Below are 21,223 nucleotides of genomic sequence, written 5' to 3' on the forward strand. Positions count from 1 at the left end.
GATGGAGATGGTCAGTCGTACAGCATTGAAAATGACTGCGCATGTGGTCAGTTGGTTACATTGAGCCATGTGCACTTAATGAAATGCTCATGAATTTGTTTAAAAAAAACAGAAGAGGGTTTATGTTACCTAAGAAGGGCTGTTAACAACTGCTGTTTGGCTTAACATTTAGCTTCAAAGTCACATGACATTTTCAGGCTAGTGGCTGTTCTAATAGACAGCAATAGCATTTTCCACAACATGTGGTCAAACATGCCAAAGTTGATAAGGTGTCATGACGCTATGCTAACTACTTCCATTTTTGACAGATAAAACTTAACATCAAACCTGAAAGGTGACATTTTTATGCTAGTGGATGTTCTAATAGACATCAATACCATTTACAAAACATGAATGTTAGGTGCAACGATGTTATATTGCTAATGTTGTTAGGACTAAGCTATCTATTAGCGCTGCTAACTGCATCCATTTAACTGACAAAAACTAAATAACATCAAGCTTGAAATTCAATGCTTGTCGAATACGATCAAAACAACATTAACAACATGTGTTCGAAGAATGCTAGGCAAACGTCACGATGTTTGAAGATGCTATAATGTTGTAGGGTCTTGTAACACCAGGTCTGCTTTTGTGGAGACGGATACACCAAAGTAAACAGAGGTTTTAGATGGCCCGGGATATACATGACAGCATGAGCTAAACGAGAGCTCATTAGCATGATCTAAATGAACGCTTTTTAGGCGCGTAGGATTTCACACTGATATAGGCTATACATATCTGTATAATGCATAATGTAGCATGTATAATGTATTATGTAAGCTGCGAGATAATGGCTAAATGTTGAAAGCACCTGTGCATTTGTCTCTTTCTTCTCGCGTGTTACGGCTTTCATGAAAAACAGGAACAAGTGACATTTTTAGCTACTCTACTATCATATATCTATATCAAAATCATTGATAATTATTAAAAAAAAAATTCAAGACCATTAGGATAAGGTTCCTCGAGAGACTTGTTTAAAGGGCTTTCTATTACAAATCTTTTGCAGCAATACATGATGCAGTATAAATGGTGGTAATATATTTATAGCTAGTTAAATTGATCTATGCATTATCCAAATTCTAACATGCACTAATTACGATCATATTACACATCTTAAATGTGCAAAAAATATGAACTGGTCAGTCCTAATGTGAATTTCCTACCTGATATCATACTATATCAAATAGTACGGCAATTAAAAAACTAAAACTCCTGGTATGCAAAAATAGACATTGGCGTATATATATGCTACTGGTTGTGGGGTAGATACATATCATATGCACGCGAAAACCGCTATTATATAAAATATATGCCTAAAATATAAAATATATACACCTAAATATATGCAAGATAAGAGATAAAATAAAGTTTAAGGTAATGAATGCATATGTGAATGTAAAGGACTTTGTGGCCTAACTGCCTTATAGTGAAGTGATACTTTGGAATGGCTTGGGGCTCGTTCGGGGCCACAAGGGTCTCCTGGTGTGGATTCCATCCCAAAGGCATTTAATTATTGACCATCAGCTATCATAAGCACACTAAGCATCTGATATTCCAGCTCTTGAGACAAAGCACTAAGATGGACAGCATGTGAAAGTCTAAAAGAAAAAACCAGCTAACGGAGGGTGCCAAAGAGAGTTAGATCCAAGTACCCGAGCTAGAAAGCATGCCACAAAACAGCATTATTCAAAAGCAAATTTGTTTATTCTCATGCAAACGAGGCCCAGAAATGTGAACAACAAAGTACGTGGACTGCATAGTGTTCCCATGTGCGCCACAAATGCAAGTCCCACATTTAAATGGTGATGCAGTATGGTTAAATTCCGGCAGAATGACATTTCATCAAACAAAAGAGAGGTGAAAGCTTGCTCTTTATGTGCTTCTGCAACACTGGAAAATACATAGTACATTTACGACTAGCACCGGAGTCGACTAAGTAACCCTGTCCTTAGAAGGTGGCACAAACAAAAAGTAAACATAATGGACACTTAAAAATGATGCGTCTTTTTCAACATTTATGCTATAAAAACCGTGTCTGTTCTTCATTCGTGGATGATTTGTAAAGATATTGGAGGGGACACAGTGGTTGCAGTACCCTTACAACAAATCTGGCTCAAACGAAAGGACGTAGTGATTAGTTATTGCACCTCTTTGGCCATTTGTCACATTTGCGGCTATTGCCAATTTCTATTATAAAATATTAGTACATAATAAATCACAGGCATGAACTGATGTGCATACAAAGAGAAATTAGTATTACAGTTTTTTTTTTTTTTTTTTTTTTACAATTGCTAGGACCTGTTGACATTTCTCAATAGGTCACTTTTTAAAAACTCTTCACATTGTAATTAGCAGTCTATATGGACTAAACTGCAGGATCATTTTCCGCTGCTTTGGCACAAAATGCATTTAATGCCGGCACATTTTTAAACGCGTTCAAAACTTAACATAATACAAAATAGAAAGACGTCAATTTGCTACACTTCTACAGAATTAAATATGTTCCAAAATGTACAAAATTAGATACTATCAAAAACTTTAAAGTAGTTAAATATCTGAACAGGCGTTAGTCTTTCATTCATCTACAAAAAGTAGGTCATCATTTTATACTGTAATCAAATGTAAACGTGAGCCACGTAACATGTAGCCTACTGCAGTGAAATCTAAACAGCAGAGGCATCGTTCTTGTTTGTAAAATTGATTTTAGATGAGAAAACTTACATGCTACATCTCTTGGTCTTTTATGATAGACAAAAGTTCTTTTCACACTGCTATTAACCTGGTTAATGTCATTTTAAACCATGGTAATGGTTTAAACCCTAGGTAATGGTACATTTTACATGCCACTTTTCCAACAGTTTTGAGGCAGTTTTAATCTGGTGTTATAATCGTGGTTTCATTATAAATGGTGTTTATTGGGTGACAAACCTAACTAGAGTTATGACATGAAGTGTTTTGCTGTTATTAGTGCATTTTGGATGTGAAATGTACTGCTGTGCAAAGCTGAATGTTGCTAAGGAGTACAATGTGAAGAGTTTTGAAAGGCATTGAGAAACATTTCCTAGCCATTGTAAAAAAAAACTGTAACGAGAGGGCTACGGCTCTTTGCGGTAAAAAAGAAAATTGTGGTGTATTGGCCAGGTGTCATATATATGTATTAAAATATCACAATAATGAAAGTGACAAAACAAAACAAACAAAGAAGCATTTGAGATGCGACAATCTCCACTTCCTCGAGCTCCTACGACGCTTCCTCTGTTTTATTCTTCTCTTCAACCTTCACCCCTTCCTGTTCCACATCTGTTTTTTTCTCTTCCTCTGGCTTGTGCTCTTCGGCCGCTGCCTCCTCGGTCACTGGCTTGTCTTCTTTCTCCACCTCTTTTGCCGCCTGTGGCTCTGCCTTCGGCGGCTCTGCCTTCGGCGGCTCTGCTTTCGGCGGCTCTGCCTTCGGCGGCTCTGCTTTCAGCGGCTCTGCCTTCGGCGGCTCTGCCTGTGCATTGGCTGCCGCTTCGGCCTGCGTCTCCTGGGTTGAACTCTCCGGTTGTGTTTCATTTTCCAAAGAACGCTGTTCGCTGACAGCCTGTGCAAGATAGCCAATCAGATTCATATACTCCTGGAAGCTGACCTTCCCATCCTGATTGTTGTCAAGCTGTTGACGCATGTTTTTTACTGCCTCATTGTCCTCGGAGCCCTAAACACAAAGTTCCTCACATGTTAATTACCAACGAAACACGTTTGCAGCTTGTATTGATTGTCATTTCACACCGTAACGGAATAAACAGCTCAGGGTGATACAATGTCTTATATGAATTAGATTCTAACAACTTTTTGCTCATGGATGACTTGCCATCCCAACGTCAAGGTATTTTTACCTGATTTTTACCATGTTGTCTTCTACGAAACAGCGGTTTGAATATATAAATCTATAGCAAGTTTGCAGATCGTTTACGGTCCGCCAGGCAAAATGATTGTTTGGAACATTAATAACGCACTTCACCACAAGAAACTGCATTTGAGTTATCATTCATGTCAGCGGCCCAAACAGTGCGAGATGAACGAGCACCACTAAAAGTTTTCCTCTGTAATTTAATGTGGCACCGGAGCAAATAACACAGCAGCATTCTTCATGGTATAAATGACTATTTGGACACAAGTTTGTGGTTTCTGCTCAGCTCATCAAAGTCCAGATAATAAGGAACTACTCGAAAAAGAAATAGACCAGGGCCAACCTGTAGCCATGGAAAAAACGAGCGCACCCAAAGATCCACTGACGAATATGGTAACTGAATGATGAATGAATATCAAATAAAGTGTTGCTAGATTTAACAAAACGCAGCTTCTAACCGTCAGAATGTTTTTCAGCTGGCTCTTCACGAGGCTCTGGAACTCCTTCCCGCCGAGGTTTTCCTTGCCCTTGGATGACTTCAGGAACACGCTCACCACGGTTGTAATTGCTGCCTCCATCTTTGCTTTCACTCTACAAGGAGATAAAAAAAAAGAAACATTATACAACTGACATTTGGGTTTGCACTAAAATTTCAGCTGATGGATGATAAATGACCAATATAAAAATCGTACACTATTTTGTTGAAATAAATTATAGATAAAACACTACCGAAGTAAATTAAGGCACCACAACTATAGCGCATCGAGAAAAATGGGAAATATAATATTTTACAAAATTTAGACTAGCGTTTAAAATGTCAGTAGGACTGATTTTTTTTAGCACTCGTTACTCCAGTCTTTAGTGTCATACGATCATTTAGAAATCATAATAATATGCTGGTTTGGTGCTCACGAAACACTGTAAATGTCCTTGGCTAATGCATTTATTCATTAATTACTGACCCAAACTTTTTAAACGGTATAGTGCTTTTATAAAATGAGAAGTAAAAGTAAAAGTAAAATGAGCTTTGATGACATTGTAAAAAATGGTTGTGAATTAAACAGTTAAAGATAGTAAAAACCTGTTAAATGGTTAATGGTAAGTTCCACCTTTATATACGATGAAAAACTGTATTGGATATTACACGTAATTTTACAGTACTATACCATTTTTGGAAATGGAAAAATAACATTATATCATTTAATGAATTTATGGTATTTAAGTGTAAGTTAAAACCTGAAATGTTCCTACAGTATATTTTATGGTAAGATTCTGGCAATCACAACTGCCGTGTTTTTACCGTAAATGTAAGGTTTTTTTTTTGCAATGTAATGTAAATGACAATCAATGCGTAAATAAATGCATGAATAAATAAATCCTTTTCATTTAGTTTTTCATTTGCCAGGTGAAAATCAGAAGTCTGAGTGAAGTATGCTTTAAACAAACCCTAAGTCGGAGTGGGATCATTAGAAGCTTGGTGACATTTCCTCATAAAGTGTAGGCCCAACACTTTACTGAGCCCATTTGCTAAGTGTACAGTACCTGAAAGTCTACTAGGGTGTGGAGAATGGAAATCTTGGGGGTTAGAACTGACAGTCAATTGCAGATAAGGGAAGAGAGAAGAAAGAGGCAAGTCGCCAGTGGCTGTCCTGATCTTTGATAGGTCATCTGATCTACTGATGACCAAACCACACAGCGGCTTCATGTTTCTCAAGGGATTACCAACAGCTCCAACATCCCTTCTTTCCTCACTTACTCTTTTTTTTTTAATTCTGTAGTTTGTCTCTCTTGCTCTTCACACCTCTTTCAATGTAAAGCATTGCCAGCATTGCTTCACGTATACGATTTCAACAATGCAGGCGCACGTTCATTCTTTCTTGCATTCCACTACACAATTTTTAACTGATTGGTCAAGGTTTCGAAAGGAAATGCCAATAGCCAGTCGTCTTGCCTCATTAATGAATGGCATTACTCGGATTTTTTTGATGAGGTGCGAAAGATCAGCACTCAGCTATGTTCGGCATTAAGATGCGGCGATTAGATTTTGGAAAGAAAAAAGAAAGGTGATTTCAAAAAAAAAAAAACACAGCGGAAACAATAAGACATGAGTAGCATTACTATTACAAATCTTTTTTCAAATGAAGCTGGAATACAATAAAATATAACACATTTTAAACCTTTCATGGCAACTAATTGAAATAAATGTGATCGCTAATATTACAAAAAAATGAAATATATGTTTTAAGGTATATACCAATAATTAATAAACACTATATTAATACATATTTAATAAAAAAAAAAGAATTGTTGCCTTAGCAACTAAATTAAATAAGCTAAGGTTAACAAAATGACTAAAAACTAAATCAAAAAAAAAAATGTTTGATGCTAAAACGTAAAAATACCAAAACATCAAATAGAAAAGAAAATCTAAAAAAGTAAATTTTTCTAATTCAATATCATACTAAACACTATATTAATGAATATTCGCTGAAAAATCAGACATGTTGCCTCAACAACTAATTAAAATAAGTCAAATTAAAATATTTATATAACTAAAACGATATCAAATGTTTACAAAAAAATTTAATATAAAAATAAAAGCTAATTCTTAATATTAAGAAATACTAGAAAAAGTAGGTGTGTATTTAACTACCTAAAAATTAAAACATAAAATGATCCTGTTATATATTCGATGAACCAGTGTTTTCCAGTGTGCATTCAACAAAAGGTAAATTTCATTGATAAAATCTTGACCCGACTGTGTAAGATAGACACAACTCTGAGGGTTTGTCGTCCTTTGAATTCCAGTCATTGCTCTTAACATTCACAGCCATTCAGACTTAACCGAAAGCTGCCGCTTGCTTGTTAGATGAGGACGGGGACCTTATAATTTGCATAACCGTACAGACAGAGACGTACAAAAAACAGTGACATCCAGCGGTCAGCAAAAAAAAAAAGCCCTTTGAGCCGTTACTGCAGGTGTTTGTCATCCGAGACGGTTTCTGATGCCGCCAAATTAGCTGACGTAAATTCACAGAGTTTCCTCTTATCAGCAGTAATAACCACATCGACAGGTAGTAAGCAATTAAGAAACATGACCATTAGCCTAATTTAATGAGAGAGCGAAGGAGATACAGAGATGACGCAGTAAGCATATTAAAGTTTCTTGTTTCATAGGGTGTTTGAAAGTGAGAAGGAGTCTTTTACACTATAGCGTCGGGTGGAATGATGCAGGAAATAGTTTCTACTTCCTTGGCAAACGGACACTCAGCTAATGATGTCACAACGCAGCAATAAGCTATATTATACTACCTATATCGATTCATATTCATTGAATACGAATGCAATGACTCAAAATCTAGCACGCTGCCTTTCTAGGCCGTAGTTTTGGTTTTTTTGGGGTTCCTCTAATAACCTTTAACTGAACAAATTTCCAAATTTTTCTTAGTTTAGTTTGTAACTAAGTTAGCGTCTGATCCTACATTTAAACCTTATATTAAAGAATGAACACGTTTTAAACATGCAAAAAAAATCTGCTTCCCACATGCTTCAACCAAAGAGAAAACGTAAACTATGCAAAACTCAAAAGAAAAACAAAAGTCGTTACCTTTCAGGTGCTACTTCACCTGATTTGACCCTTAAAATTGACTTGTGTCGGTGTAACCGAAATAAATAATATTTTTAATTACTAAAGATGCCCGAAACAAGTCATACAAAAAACAAAAAACGTCCCGTTTCAATAGTATGCGTGATATAGGTGACTTTCCCTAGGCTGTGTTTTAAAACGTCGATCTGCCTACCTAGACAGCATTATCATAAAAAGATTTATTTTAAGACCCGGACTCAGTGTGCACAGAAATGAACATCCTAACTGAAAGGGAAGGTCTAGGTAGGCGGCATCATACTGTATAGGTTTGAGACACAGCCCCTACTGTACGGTCCAGGTCGAGTCAGCCCTTATCCACAGTACAAACTATGTCTACATGCGCCCTACATCAAAGGGCCGCTGCTCTGTTGAAGTCAATGCTGTGTTGTTGTCACGAGTCTTACACACCTTGTCGCCACAATCATATTTCTAGTGACTATAGGCACCGTTCATTGATCCGGTTGACTCTTGAACCCTTGGTCTTAACCCTATCCAGTGCCAGTCGCGAAGTCGTATGAATTATTGACGTCTTTGACCCCTGACCTGGCAATTCCGAGCTTGCCACCCTAGACAGTCTCGAGCTTTAACCCAAAACTCCTTCGGACAGACAGCACGTGGACGGGTTAATAATAAGTAATGAAGAGAGATCTTCCATTACTTAAGCGACTCTCCAAAACAAGACACGACCTTGTTCTGTTGCTGGGCGAAATGAATAAATAAATCCGTGCAAACACACTCACAAAAAAAAAAAAAAAAAAAAAAAAAGGGAGCGCATGCATATGGCGTTTAACAGCGTCAGCTCTGCCGTTTCTCTCCAATGCGCAAAAGAGATTGAAAGGTTTGCGTTTCCAAACTGGAGAACGTGATACGCGCGCGCGCGCTCTATCGCGGTAACGACAATACCCGCCGCTCGCGTGCGCCATTAAAAATTCACACAGGAACAACTTTGCCAGCGCATAAAAACTCGTGTGGAACAATCTCGACGTAGTTCTTATTTTCCCCGAAATCACGCGTGGATAAAGCAGCCGTTTTGTTAAACGCCTTTTTTTTTCTGGCAAGTGTACTGACTTGGACTCGGTTGATCTGCTGTTGGCACAGGAGCCTCAAAATGTCATAATCTACAAGCATGCACACTTACGTTTACTCCAATTAACTTATTATTATTATTATTAATATTAATACACATTTTATATTTTTTATCCTAATATGCATTTTAATAGCATGTTATATTTAGTTTTATATATATATATATATATATATATATATATATATATATATATATATATATATATATATATATATATATATATATATAAAAGTATATTCGATTTAAGATAAACTTAAAATGCCAATGCTATTCAACAGAAGCGCCCACCTAAGTTTTCCATCAGCGACAGGCAACCGTTTCAACTTGCGCTCTAAATAAAAAAAACAAACAAACGTCGCCATTAACATCGCATACGCGTATTTATCTGCTCGTTTCGGTATATTCCGAAAAAAGACGCGTTAAGCGCGTGCGGGAAAGATGTTTTCAGACTCATCCGGCTGAGGATGGTCGAAGGGTGTTCCTAAAACGTGGCGTTGACGCTCTACGAAAACTCTTACACGCTCAAAACTACAAAGGTCTGCGTCTTTAAGTTCGCCTGCGTGGAGAAAGAAGCGTATTTTAGAGCACTTACCCTAAAATGGGGACAGCGCGGGTTGACAGTTCGCAGTAGCTGCAGTTAAACCTCTCTTTTTTTTCCTTTCCCTTTTCTTTCCTACCTCAAAAGAAAAAAAAAACTTGTCAGACTCGAACCGCTGCCGAATCTCTTCCGTGATTTTTTTTTTTCGTTAACGTTTTTTCGCCCCTGACTCTGACAAACGAAAGGGCGTGTACCTGGAGGAGGGGAGCTAGGGGACGAGCAACTTTGGCTGCTTTATGCAGGGGATTTGACTTTTTGACATGATTCAGATGAGATATTTCTAATGTTTCCTACCGCCGTGAAATCGAGAGTATGATTTCTGGTAGTTTCACGGCTGAATCCCGCTGGGAATCATGGCAGTGAACGGTACGTTTCGTCCGTGGGACGTACGAAAACTTAACCCTTACCTGCACAATGTTTGTGAGTGTCTTATATATATATATATATATATATATATATATATATATATATATATATATATATATATATATATATATATATATATATACTTTAAAGCATTGCAATCATATAAAGTGACGAATTTACTGCCTCAAACATGGTGGGTGGTTTCTAGCTGGGAGATAAAAAATAAAATACATTAACCAACACACACTCTTTAATTAGTTTTCTAGATAAACCACACTTATTGTGTGGTGATACTGCTTTTTGAACTTTCATTAATCAATTTAAGTGTGTGTGTGTCATAAAAAAAAAAAGAAAAGACGCTTTCCATATTTATGTACGGTTAGAAAAGAGGTCTGAAAATGAATTCCGGGAGGCAAATAATGGCCCTCATAAATTAAAAAAAAAGTAAAATTCTGACACTGGTATGCACTAAACATGCAATATTACGACAGTGCTTGATTTAGTTATTTTTTTTAATGCCCCAGGAATTAATTTGGTCAACGTTCTCGATAGCAGGAATGCATTGTATTGCTATAAATCTCCAGACAGCCTTTAACAGGCCTCAGGGGAGACATATAGGCTAATGAATCATATCCCAATGCCTGCGCTTTACTATGATTATCTGTGTTTACAAGAGGCACCGCCTATGTAAAGTGGTTTGTATTGACTGTCGTCACTTTGTGTGGACTATGGTCATGCCGTACAGCTCTGATTATGCTACAAAGTTCACCTACGACTTGATCTTCTATATATTTTTGTTGTGTAAACATCTTTTTGTAGGCACCCCACAGGAACTGTGACCGGTTCAGCAAGGTTTAAACTCTCGGACCCCATGCTGCCACCTCATAAAACCAGTATGATGGGTTTAAAACGAAAATCCCAATGCATCTTCTCAGGCGATTTAACGTCGATAATCAACGTTCCTCAGGCAATTTGAAATTCTTCTGAATTTTTGTGTTCAGTTTGATATATGTACTTGCAAATAAGATCCAAATCTTCCTTATTATCCAAAAGAGACCAACTCCTTCCCCGAGACACACCTGCAAGCAAGGCAAGTGGCGGCACCCACTTCATATTGTGTGGGAGATTGAGTATGTCAATAAGGATGTCTCCTAACCGACTGCTGACTGGATCTGAAATTGTTAAGATCTAAAACTAAGCCGCTGTGCAATCGGATAGTTGAGAGCCTCGAGGTGGTGTTGGGTGACCATAAAACGATGCTATTAAATCAGATATGGTCTACGCAAAAGAGTGGGAGAGATCGCGGAGGCTGCCGAGAATCGTATACGACATGGTCAATAAAGAGGCAGGGCGCAATTACCTCGAGAATAAAACAGCACTTTCTTTTATTTGCCGTCACCTGCTTCGGACAATCTTTAACTGTGCAATGTTTTAATTACATAAAAAAAGTCAAATGAAAGTGATTTTCTTCAAGTGAACTAATACTTCAGGTCTCTTTATTGGCTAAATCCACCATGTTGGTTCGCCACGCTGCCAATCAGCTGCCAGAACTCCAGGAACGTCAGCTCTCCGTCGTTATTCTCGTCCAGCGACTTCATGAGCTGATCAATGGTGGCTGGGTCAGAGGCATTCTGTGGGAGAAGACAAGATGGACAGGCGTTTGCAATGATGCACTTGCAATGGTGGCGTCTCCATCTGGTGGCTGTCGCAGGCACCGCACATTCTTTTCTGCTGACCTATTAGTTTGGGGAGTTCCTGTTCTGGATGGGCCAAACAGAAAATGCTCTGATGTGGCATTTTTCTATTGTATCCAGCCTTAGTGATCTGGTTTGGATGTAAACATGCTGAAAGCGGCCGGTTTGTTTTCATACTCTCTAGCAGCATAAGGCCTGCCTCTGACTTCAGAGTTTTAGCATAGGAAGGATTTGTGTAATTTCCCCTGCAAAAATCACAGACACGTGACTCACAAGGAATTCTTCAGAGGGCTGGGATGTGGTTAACTAATAACTCACACCAGACCTCTGAAATGGTGCTCTTATCCTTTTGGATTCATTCTTCTCAGGAAACGGAATAGCCTGCTAAACAAACACTGTGAATAAGGCCATGATTTCTCGAAAAAATAAAATTTATATATATATATATATATATATATATATATATATATATATATATATATATATATATATATATATATATATATATATATATAAATATGTTTTTTGACCTTGCAAGCCTGTCAACCAAAACATGAACCTTTCATAACCCATAATAGCTGCACTATTATATTAAATACAGTAAAATAAAATTTAGCATGCTGTTAAAGGTAACCATTAATAGCAGCTGTGAGCTCTTTGCAGCACCTGAGAGTCAGCAGAAACGCCTCTTCTTATTAAGAACCATTTTGAGTTGGTTTTATGGTTCTGTGGGGGATTTAAAAAAAAGTTCCTTTAAGGTTCCTTATTCTTTAAAGCAGATGATTTCCTAAACAACTAAATGGGTTCTAAATGGACCTTTATATTTAAACACGTTGACCTGAATTGTGGAATATAGGTATGAATCTGGCAAACCATTGGATATACTGTAATAAACACAAAACGCTTACCTTTACCAAGTTTGGTAGCTGGGATGTGACCAGGCTCTGAAACTCCTCTTTGCTCAGAGTGTGCACAGAGCCGTCTTTCCCTGCGTAAGTCTTAAACTCGGAGATGAGTACATTAATGGCAGATTCCATGACTTCGGGAGCGGGACAGTTAAGTGACTAAAAGACAAAAACGACGGGTCAGACCTTTCAGGGGTCAAATACCCATTTTGTGGTGTAAAAGTATTTTACTCAGAAACATTTACGTATAATCATCCTGCTCCACATCCACTTATCTAGCAGAATGTCCAAGCTTCTCTTTCCACACAGTGAAAGAACACCATTTGCATTGTATAGAAAAAGAGTGCATTCTCCGATCATTTTTTTGTTACGTGCCAGAGAGAAGGGCAAGTAAATAATAACAAATGCTATTTTTTTGGCTGAACTAACACTTTAGAAAGAAAAGAGTTTCACGCGCTGCAAACCAAAAATGAGATTCAATAGAGAAACAGTAATATCGTGCACTTACCTGAGGCAAGGAATGATGTTCTGACTGGAGTGGTGTGTAAATGACCACATCTCACCTTATATTCTCTTCATCGACGGTCAAACTCAGCGGAAAACAAAAAAAAAAAAAAAAAAAAAAAAATCACACCCACCGCTCCATTTCACAAGTCAGGATGTTCTTATCTCCTGCTTCAGTGTTTCCATAGCAGTAGTTTAGACTCTCTTTCACACAGACACGCGCATAAAATGCATTTATAGTAATCCAGGGGACAAAATATGCCACATCTGACAGATGAATGGAATTAACCCCGCATTGTGGCTTTCGGGTTCTGAGAAAACATACTATTTATATTTGTTTATGATTATTTAAACCAGAACCTGACATGTGAAGGTTAATTACTCTACACCTATCAGGTTTCCTAATTGTTGTCAATCCAAACATCTGTCATCAGGAAAACTTCATCTGATAATGCTGTCAAAGCTTGCTCAGCATCAACTGACATGCTGGAATAAATACCTCACTAACATGTCTCCTACAGATCGGTTTTAGAGGTCAGAACAATGTGCTTTTATAACAAATATAACAAATCTAGACATTACAGGTCTCTGATGTCATTTATAAAATAATTCTCAATAAAGAGTATTTCTCATGGCAATGGTACATCATTTTAATAATCATCAAAAATTGTTCATATTGATACATTGTGGCATTTGGTCTTGTATTAGCTTTCTTTTGAAGTGGTATTAAATCGTCTCTTCATATTAAATATCATTGTGCCATATTATAACTTAAATTATGAGTTCCATTAAATAACTTTTTCTTCGTATTTACAAATTAGACAAGAAAAGGGCTAAGTTTTTCATCCCAAAAGAGTGCAACAAAACAATAGCACAGCTGTAATCAAATGATATTGATGATTCACTACAATGGCTGTTTTCCTAAGATAGAAAGAGAATATAAATAAATGTCCACATCACCACAGTGCAAACAAAACCATTACTGAAACTTTCTGTTTTCATTCAATGTGGTTTTGACTTGATTTCAGTACCAGCATTCTGTGCTCACTAGTAAAGGCACGTAAGATAACACAACAAATTCCTAGAGAGAGGAGGGGAAAAAAAAAAAAAAACTTTACATTTTTGTACTTTACATTAAGTGTGAGCAGAACTTGAGTTGGGGTAGAAACCAGAAAAAAAAACTGAAAGCTTACAATTACCTCTAAAACCTCTGGCGAAAACAAAACGTAAAAAGAAACCAGTTTGACGCCAGCTTAGTAAGCAAAAGTAATGGGGTAGGTGAAACCGGGACTTTAATAATAAAAAAATTAAATGTTAAAAAAAATCTGCTGAAAAGTTCTGACATTCTCTATCGTTTTTTAACGTAAATTTTGCGTGTTCAGACATAAAGGGACATTCTCCACCGATCTCATTGCACTTACCCAATTTAGTGTTAATCTCGTTCACAACTCCTTATGTACTAGGTGATTGATCCATCTGCAAGTGAAGCGGTTTCACTCATGTGGCAACACTTAATGCTTAAGATGACTGACATTTTACACAGCAAGCAAGAGTCAAAGGGTTTGGCGTTGAAGAACAGGACTAACGGAGGTAGCTTACAGCAAAACACCCAACGCACATGTGGGACTTCACTAATGACAAGACTCCAAAGGGAGACACTCCTCACACACAAGGCATTAAACTACATCTACAGTCCGTAAAGACCAGGGAAAGTAATAGGTAAGATTGTTTCTTTTTGCTTTCCTTTAGTTGGTGTATTTTTCTATCTATTCAACCGAGTTCCTGTGGTGGAAGGCAACACCAATTATGCCAAAGGGGCTGCAAACTGTAGCAGAGCCTCTTTCTCAAACTCCTCCATCTCTTCTTCGAGGGAATCGTTTCCATGCCGCTTGTCTTCTAAACCATCTGCCAGATCTTCCAGGATATCCGCGACATCCTCGGCGAACTCGCTGAAGAGCATTCTGTCGTGGGCAAAAACGCCGCCGCTGAAGAACTGTGCAGCGAGGCGGCTGAGAGACTCCTTGCTTTCCTGCGGGACACCATCTAGTTTGTTCAGGTAGACCTCAAGAAGCTCCTGAAACTCTGCAAGCTTTACTGGAACAAGTCCCTCTGCATCGGCGCAGTTGGATACTCCATGGCAGCCTTCAACGGGATGTCGGTTCCTCCTGAGCTTCTCTTCTTGGTGTTTCCAGAAGTCTACCTGCTCATGGTGGTGATGATGATGATGGTGGTGGTGGTGATGATGATGCTTTGAAGGTTTGTTCTCCCAAGGTCTTTCCTTCTGTCTCCTTTCTCTCTCTTGCCTTCTCTCATCCCTCTTGTGGTCCCACTCTTCTTTGTACTTCTTGAGATGGTCTTTCTGTTTGTCTTTACCATGCTTCCACTCTTTTCCCCTTTCCGCCTCGTCCTTCTTCCAGCGACTGTCGTGTTCTTTCTTTCTGCCCCATTCCTTCTTTTCTCCTTTGTGCTCTTGGTGTTTCCTCTTCCAGTCTTCCCGCTTGCCCAGCTGATCCACCTGTTTCGAGAGTCTCTTCTGCATCTCCACCAAGCTCTCCCTCAAACCCTGCTTGTTCCAGCCCTGTTTCTTCATTCCTTCCAACCTCTTCCGACTTTCCTCCAAAAGGGTTTTCTGACGCTTGAGTTCTTCTTTCTTATCCCAGTGTTTTTCAGTGACTTCTGGAATAGACTCGCCAGTGGATGCTGGACCAGAGACGGGGAGCTGTTGTGGTAGATCGTCTTGAACTGAAAAACAGAAACGGCAGAATACAAAGCATACATATTATTCCACATTTCAGCTTACAACTGATGTAGGGTTGTAAAACAATGAGGAAAAAAAACATTATCTAAACAGAACAGTATTGAAACAACCAATATTTTGGTTGGATTTAGGGGACACAATATTATAATGAGCAGTGAGAAAATGGGGGATGCATGATAAAAGGCACTTGTCTTGAAGTTTGCTAAAATTTCCATTTAACATTGTTTAAATTATTAATGTTTTTTTAGATAAACTTCCAGTCAGGGTTATGTGACAAAGTTAAATCTAAAATGTAAATAAAAATGAGCAATTATTAAATTAAATATCCAACAACAGCAGATGCTGACAATTTTTTTAAAAAATCTCTAATATCAGCTCATAACCAATTCATGGGTTAGTTTATTAGTATTTATTTTATTACTTATTTGCGTATAAAAATACACTCCCATTCAAAAATTTGTGATGTATGCTCACCAGGGCTGCATTTATTTTATTGGCAATACAATAAAAGCAGTAATACTTTTTATACCATTATCACAAATTGAATAACTGCTTTCTATGTGAAACAAAAATTTATTAATGTATTTATTCCTTTATTGTCAAATTTCAGCATCCGTTATTCCAGTATTCAGCTTCACATTTCTCTGATTTTTTGATTATTATAAAAGTTCAAAAGAAAAGCGTGTATTTAAATAGTATATCATTAGTCCCATAGATGTCTTTAGTGTCTCGTAAGTGTCCTCGCTGAATAGAAGATAAAAAAATATTTGGGTGAAAGCTAACAACCTCGTTCTCATCTTTTTCAATCTTCTGACTGTTAAATCTACATATCCTATCCAAATACATCCAAATTTAGCCGGGTTTTAAAATTCAAATAGTGTTCATGTGCCCTTCCCACTCTCTCATCATACCGGTAAGCTTTGTGAGCTCAGCAACTCTCGCTCTCAGCGTCTGTAGTTCTTCTTTTAACCCAGGCAGATCAGACAGTTGTTCTTTCAATTTAACGTTCTCATTTTCCAGCGCTCCCTTTTCAGTGCTTTGCATATCTGCTGCCATTTTCAGAGCCCGGTCCAACTCTCCTTTCTGCGACTGATCAAAAAAAAAACAACAACACCATATCCTAAGAGTTCAACATCTGAAAATAATTGCTGAAATGTGCTATAGAGATTGCAACAAGGTCATGTAATGCGAAATCTGCATTCACATAGAACCAGAAGACTTTGATATGAAGTTTTCGCCATTAATGCCATGAGATTTCCTTATGGCATATAGCCAAAGTTACAAAATCGAGGAACTATGTACTAACCTCAATCTGAGCCTCTAATATATTTATTTGTTTATTCTCTTGAGCAAGTTTATCAAGAAGTTCCTAGAAACAGAGACACAAGTCAGAGATGAATGAACTTGTACATGTTAATAATGAAACCGAATGAAGACAAAAATAAAGCAATGCACCAACCTGGTCGCTTAATTCTGTACCATCAAAATCATCTGTGGGAGAGAAAATAGATTAGTAATGTTTTTTGAGATTTTACAAATAAAATGAAGTGAATTACAAAACTGTTAGTGTCCAAAACTCAGTCAGTGTAGTTTATGCTACAGCAGTCACACATTTGTGGAGTTAGATTGTTTTTCACAGGCATGTTTTGTCTGGATATATGAACCAGGACTTTCTGTAACACACTGAAAAGTTTGGGGTCAGTAAGATCCTTTTTTGTTTTTGAAAAAGAAATTAATATATTTATTATGCAAGGATTCATTAATTAATTAAAAAGTGGCCATAAAAGGTATTTATAATGTTACAAAATATTTCTATTTGCTGATCTTTTAAACTTTTCTCCATCAAACAATCTAGAGCTGTGTCACAATTACAACAATACGAAATGTTTCTTAAACGCCAATCAGATAATAAATTCTAAAGGATTATGTGACTGGAGTAATGATGCTGAAAATTCAGCTTTGACATTACAGGAATTAATTTATAAATATCAAAATAGATTTTTGATTATAATCAAATTTAGCCTATTAATAATAATAATAATAATAATAAAAAACCTATTTTTACAATAATACTGTATTTTCATTAAATAGAAAACACTTTATGAAGAAGAAAATGGAAAAATGAAAAGAACAAATTTAATCTTAAATGACACCCAACCTTTTTAATTTAATTATTTTAAATAAACAAGCTCATTTTAATTTAGTAACCCTGGCATTCTCTACAAAAACAATGTCAGCAGAATCTCAGCATTAAGCCATTTCAGGGTGAGTCAGCCACTACAGTAACTAAATGACTAAAAGAAAGAAAAGAAAAAAAAAGGTGAAGTGTGTAATTTCTTGTCCAAATGGCAAACCAACTGCAGTGGCCTGGACAAAACTTTAAGTTTGGGAAGCTCCCTGCATGTTGGAAGAGGCCCAGGAATTATACACTTCATCTTTAAAAAGGAAAGAGCAGAAGCAACTAGCTGATTGGTAAAGCAGTGCAACTAGGCCCTTGGTAAAGCAGTGCAACTCCCTTGGTAAAGCATCCAGGCTGATGATAGAGGCTGCCCTCAGGTGAATGTACCTTTTTCCCCACTCATTTGTTAATGTTTGAATATGTAATGGGGACAAACTCTACCATTATCAGCACTGGAGGCAACTCCAATCTACAGCTCAAACACAAGCATATACTGCCATCTAGCTCAAACTATGCACCTACCATCAGTCAGATCAACCACAGAACCTGGAGGCATAACAACATGAATGCAACCACTGAAAATGGGAAATGAATGGACTTTATCGTGTATAATGAGGAGTGTGCTCGTAACCGTCGGCTAAATATGAATTATGCACAACCGATGTTATGTGTGATGTCATGCGACATCTGTTTTATAGGAACAATTACAGAGTGTGATTTAGATTTGTGACTTTTTAGATTCACATCAATGTCACACAAAAAAAACTCACCGGAGAAAAAGAACGATCCGACACAGAGCAGGACCAAAGCTCCCACTATCAGCTGATTCAAAGAGAAACCTCGTTTCTCCTCTTTCCTCGCTGGCAGGTTGAATTCCTCCTCTTCCTCTTCCTCCTCGTCTGAGCTTCGCTTCAACAATATGGTAGGTTGCACGTGTCGGAGCCTCAGGCCGTCGTCTTCTGCTGGAAGTTCAGGACCAAGGGATTCTGAACATTACAGAAATAAAACAAGGAGAAACTAGATAAGCAGAAATATGGGAAAAGTGGGTTGGAAAATGATGGCGTTTTCAGATTTTAAATTTTTGACCCTTATATATATATATAGTTAGAATAGTACATAAACCACTGTCTAAATGTAATAAAAATACCTGGCTCTCTGATAACATCTGGGAATTTCTCTGGTAGCTCTATCTCTTCTTTCTCAAAGGTAGGCTCCTCATCAGTTTCAACCAAACCAATTGTTTCAGGGTAAAGGCTGTCGGGGGCAAGGCTTTCTATTGTGGAACCAATTCCTGTGTCTGTCTCAGAGGGCGGGGCCAGAGGCGGAGTTTCAGGAGCAGGATGTACATCAGCATGAATATCCAGCACAGGGACTGCAGAAGAATCACTGATTTCAGGGATGGGGCTCACAAGAACATCTGGAGAAAAGCTCATTTCTCTGAATGGTTGGGGAGTGGAGGTGATTTTGGGCTCTGGCTCAGGGGCGGGGCTCTCTTGGACTGGAACATGCTGGCCAGGGAAGATATCAGCAACGTCCTCTTCGGTGGGTACGTCAAGGACCGACTCCTCTGAAAACTGAAAGGCTGATTCTGTAGCGATGCTGAAGGGAACAGCGCCCAGAAGGTCACTGTCAGGCGGAGAACTGGTGATTGTGTCATGGATGACAGGAGCGTGGATCTCAGGATCAAGCTCAACATCGGTATGACCAGAAGCTGCCATTTCCTCAAAGAAATCTGGAGATGTTTCCTGGCAAATCTGGATATCCAACAACAATTCAATTGTTAGTCTTTGATGAAGTAGACAGTTTGGCATTAAGCGTCAAGAAAAAGTCACTCTGCACTTCAAAATCAGACTGCATCCACCATTTATTGTAAGTTTCGTAGATAAACAGAGAAAAATAAGTTTATAATTAGATTAAAATTTTCACTGTAAGTTTATTTATTTGGGTTTTTTTAATGCATTAATGGACATCTGAACAAACGGAACTGGCAAAATTCTGATTCAGGTTGACTTTAAAAGACCAAGCCATACTTGTGTGAATAAAGTGTAGAAATCAAATACTGTGATATAAAATGATAACTGAACGTCATTGCGCTTTACATACCGGTGGTGATGCACTGACCTGGTGACCCTCCTCTGACAAAACAGTCTCCACCATTGGCGTTTCGGGGTCATGTGACCTCATCTCCAAAGAGCTTCCTGAAATAAATACGGCTTCAAATTACATGAACAACTAATTGGTGTTACAACTGCAGCGATGAAGGCGTTTCGTTCAACAGATCCTATAAGCAGCACATTAACATACACAACGGTTCAAATGGTTTCGGGTGGTACAATTATTTAAAGTCGTATGCTTGTATGTCTTGTATGCTCACCAAGGCCGCATTTCTTTGGCTAGTAATATTGTGAAATTTTAATACAATTTAAAAACGTATTTGTATATTTTTTTTACAATATAAATTCTTACTGTGTCGTCAAAGCTGAATTGTCAGCAGTCATTACTCCAGCCTTCAATGTCACATAAATCTTCAGAAATAATTCTACTACATTGTTCTGGTGCTCAAGAAACATTTTTATTATATAATCCTGAAAACAATTGCGCTGCTTTTTATTTTAGACTTTTTTCACAATTCTTTGATAAATATACAGTTCCAAAGAACCAATAAATATTTAAAGATTAATACAAAAACAATACTATTTTAAAGTCACTTTGGGTCAATTTAATGCGTCCTTGCTGGACAAAATATTAATACAAAATTAAAAATAAAAAAAAGCCACAACATCTTCATGACCCCAAAATTTTAAACAATAGTGCAAACAAAAATGACCAATTTCCAGAATAATACAGATCCTTACTATTAATTAAAAAGTAGCATTAAGGGGAAATTAGGTTATAACCTGCGATTTCCTCTGAAAGACTGGGTGCATCTCCAATACTCTCCGTCCCATCATCCACTGGTGAAGTGGGGTCCGCAGCAGCCTCCTAAAAATCAAAAATACACATCATGATTCATACATACAAATCAAACAATAAACACAAGCATTTATAATAGGCTTTGCAAACCTCTGGAGACAGCAAAGTCCAGCTATTACTGGATGACCCAGTGCTGCCGGTGCTGTTATCAGACATGGCCCTCTTGTGGCTCTGCACAGCACCTACATAATGAAGATAACCACAGGCAGAAAGATTGATTTATTACTATGATCTACTGTTCTGCAAAGACCATCTCAGCAGAATGAGTGATAGCATGCTTTAATATTGTTGCAAGCATTGCACTGATTTCATAATCCCACCCACACTTCGCAGACAGTAATGTACAACTGATTTTTGACCACAATAACACAGTCAACACATCCTAAAACATTAACATATTTGCACTTTGAAATTAACCGCGGACGATCAATTACCACAAACATGCCATTTTAGTGTATTGTCTTTTTGTTTCATCTAATGATAATGCGTTATCAATAATCCCTAAAACCACCGGCCTTCAGAGACTCCCAATTCAATCATTCACATTGATTAAACGCATTCAAGCAAAACATAAGCATCTTCCAAAAG

General features: G+C 37.6%; 3 protein-coding genes across 7 annotated transcripts in view; all 3 read right to left on the reverse strand.

The window, feature by feature from the left end:
* Positions 1-1,724: 1,724 nt before the first annotated feature.
* Positions 1,725-9,391, reverse strand: s100u (S100 calcium binding protein U). Its single transcript, XM_043217625.1, has 3 exons — positions 9,251-9,391; positions 4,384-4,516; positions 1,725-3,730 (listed from the first exon to the last, which is right to left on the reverse strand). The coding sequence occupies exons 2-3, from the start codon at positions 4,501-4,503 to the stop codon at positions 3,281-3,283; spliced, it is 570 nt and encodes a 189-aa protein (XP_043073560.1). The 5' UTR covers positions 4,504-4,516; positions 9,251-9,391; the 3' UTR covers positions 1,725-3,280.
* Positions 9,392-10,983: 1,592 nt separating this feature from the next.
* On the reverse strand, positions 10,984-12,831 carry s100a11 (S100 calcium binding protein A11). The gene is made up of 3 exons (XM_043217630.1): positions 12,730-12,831; positions 12,225-12,380; positions 10,984-11,253 (listed from the first exon to the last, which is right to left on the reverse strand). The coding sequence occupies exons 2-3, from the start codon at positions 12,351-12,353 to the stop codon at positions 11,119-11,121; spliced, it is 264 nt and encodes an 87-aa protein (XP_043073565.1). The 5' UTR covers positions 12,354-12,380; positions 12,730-12,831; the 3' UTR covers positions 10,984-11,118.
* A 519-nt stretch (positions 12,832-13,350) lies between these two features.
* pbxip1a (pre-B-cell leukemia homeobox interacting protein 1a) overlaps positions 13,351-21,223 on the reverse strand; it is a 19,268-nt gene continuing 11,395 nt past the window's right edge. For 3 of the 5 annotated variants that reach the window (XM_043217617.1, XM_043217621.1, XM_043217620.1), the window contains exons 2-11: positions 20,726-20,817; positions 20,560-20,644; positions 19,766-19,860; positions 18,810-19,416; positions 18,433-18,648; positions 18,185-18,208; positions 16,943-16,974; positions 16,790-16,852; positions 16,395-16,572; positions 13,351-15,467 (exon numbers count right to left, since the gene is read on the reverse strand). In XM_043217617.1, the coding sequence (XP_043073552.1) occupies positions 14,530-15,467; positions 16,395-16,572; positions 16,790-16,852; positions 16,943-16,974; positions 18,185-18,208; positions 18,433-18,648; positions 18,810-19,416; positions 19,766-19,860; positions 20,560-20,644; positions 20,726-20,817 (2,330 nt within the window). In that variant the 3' untranslated portion in view covers positions 13,351-14,529. The remainder of the gene's footprint in view (positions 15,468-16,394; positions 16,573-16,789; positions 16,853-16,942; positions 16,975-18,184; positions 18,209-18,432; positions 18,649-18,809; positions 19,417-19,765; positions 19,861-20,559; positions 20,645-20,725; positions 20,818-21,223) is intronic. The other 2 variants (XM_043217618.1, XM_043217619.1) reach the window with 2 other exon arrangements.

Source organism: Puntigrus tetrazona, chromosome 19 (assembly GCF_018831695.1).
Source record: "Puntigrus tetrazona isolate hp1 chromosome 19, ASM1883169v1, whole genome shotgun sequence".
In the NCBI taxonomy this organism is placed as follows: domain Eukaryota; kingdom Metazoa; phylum Chordata; class Actinopteri; order Cypriniformes; family Cyprinidae; genus Puntigrus; species Puntigrus tetrazona.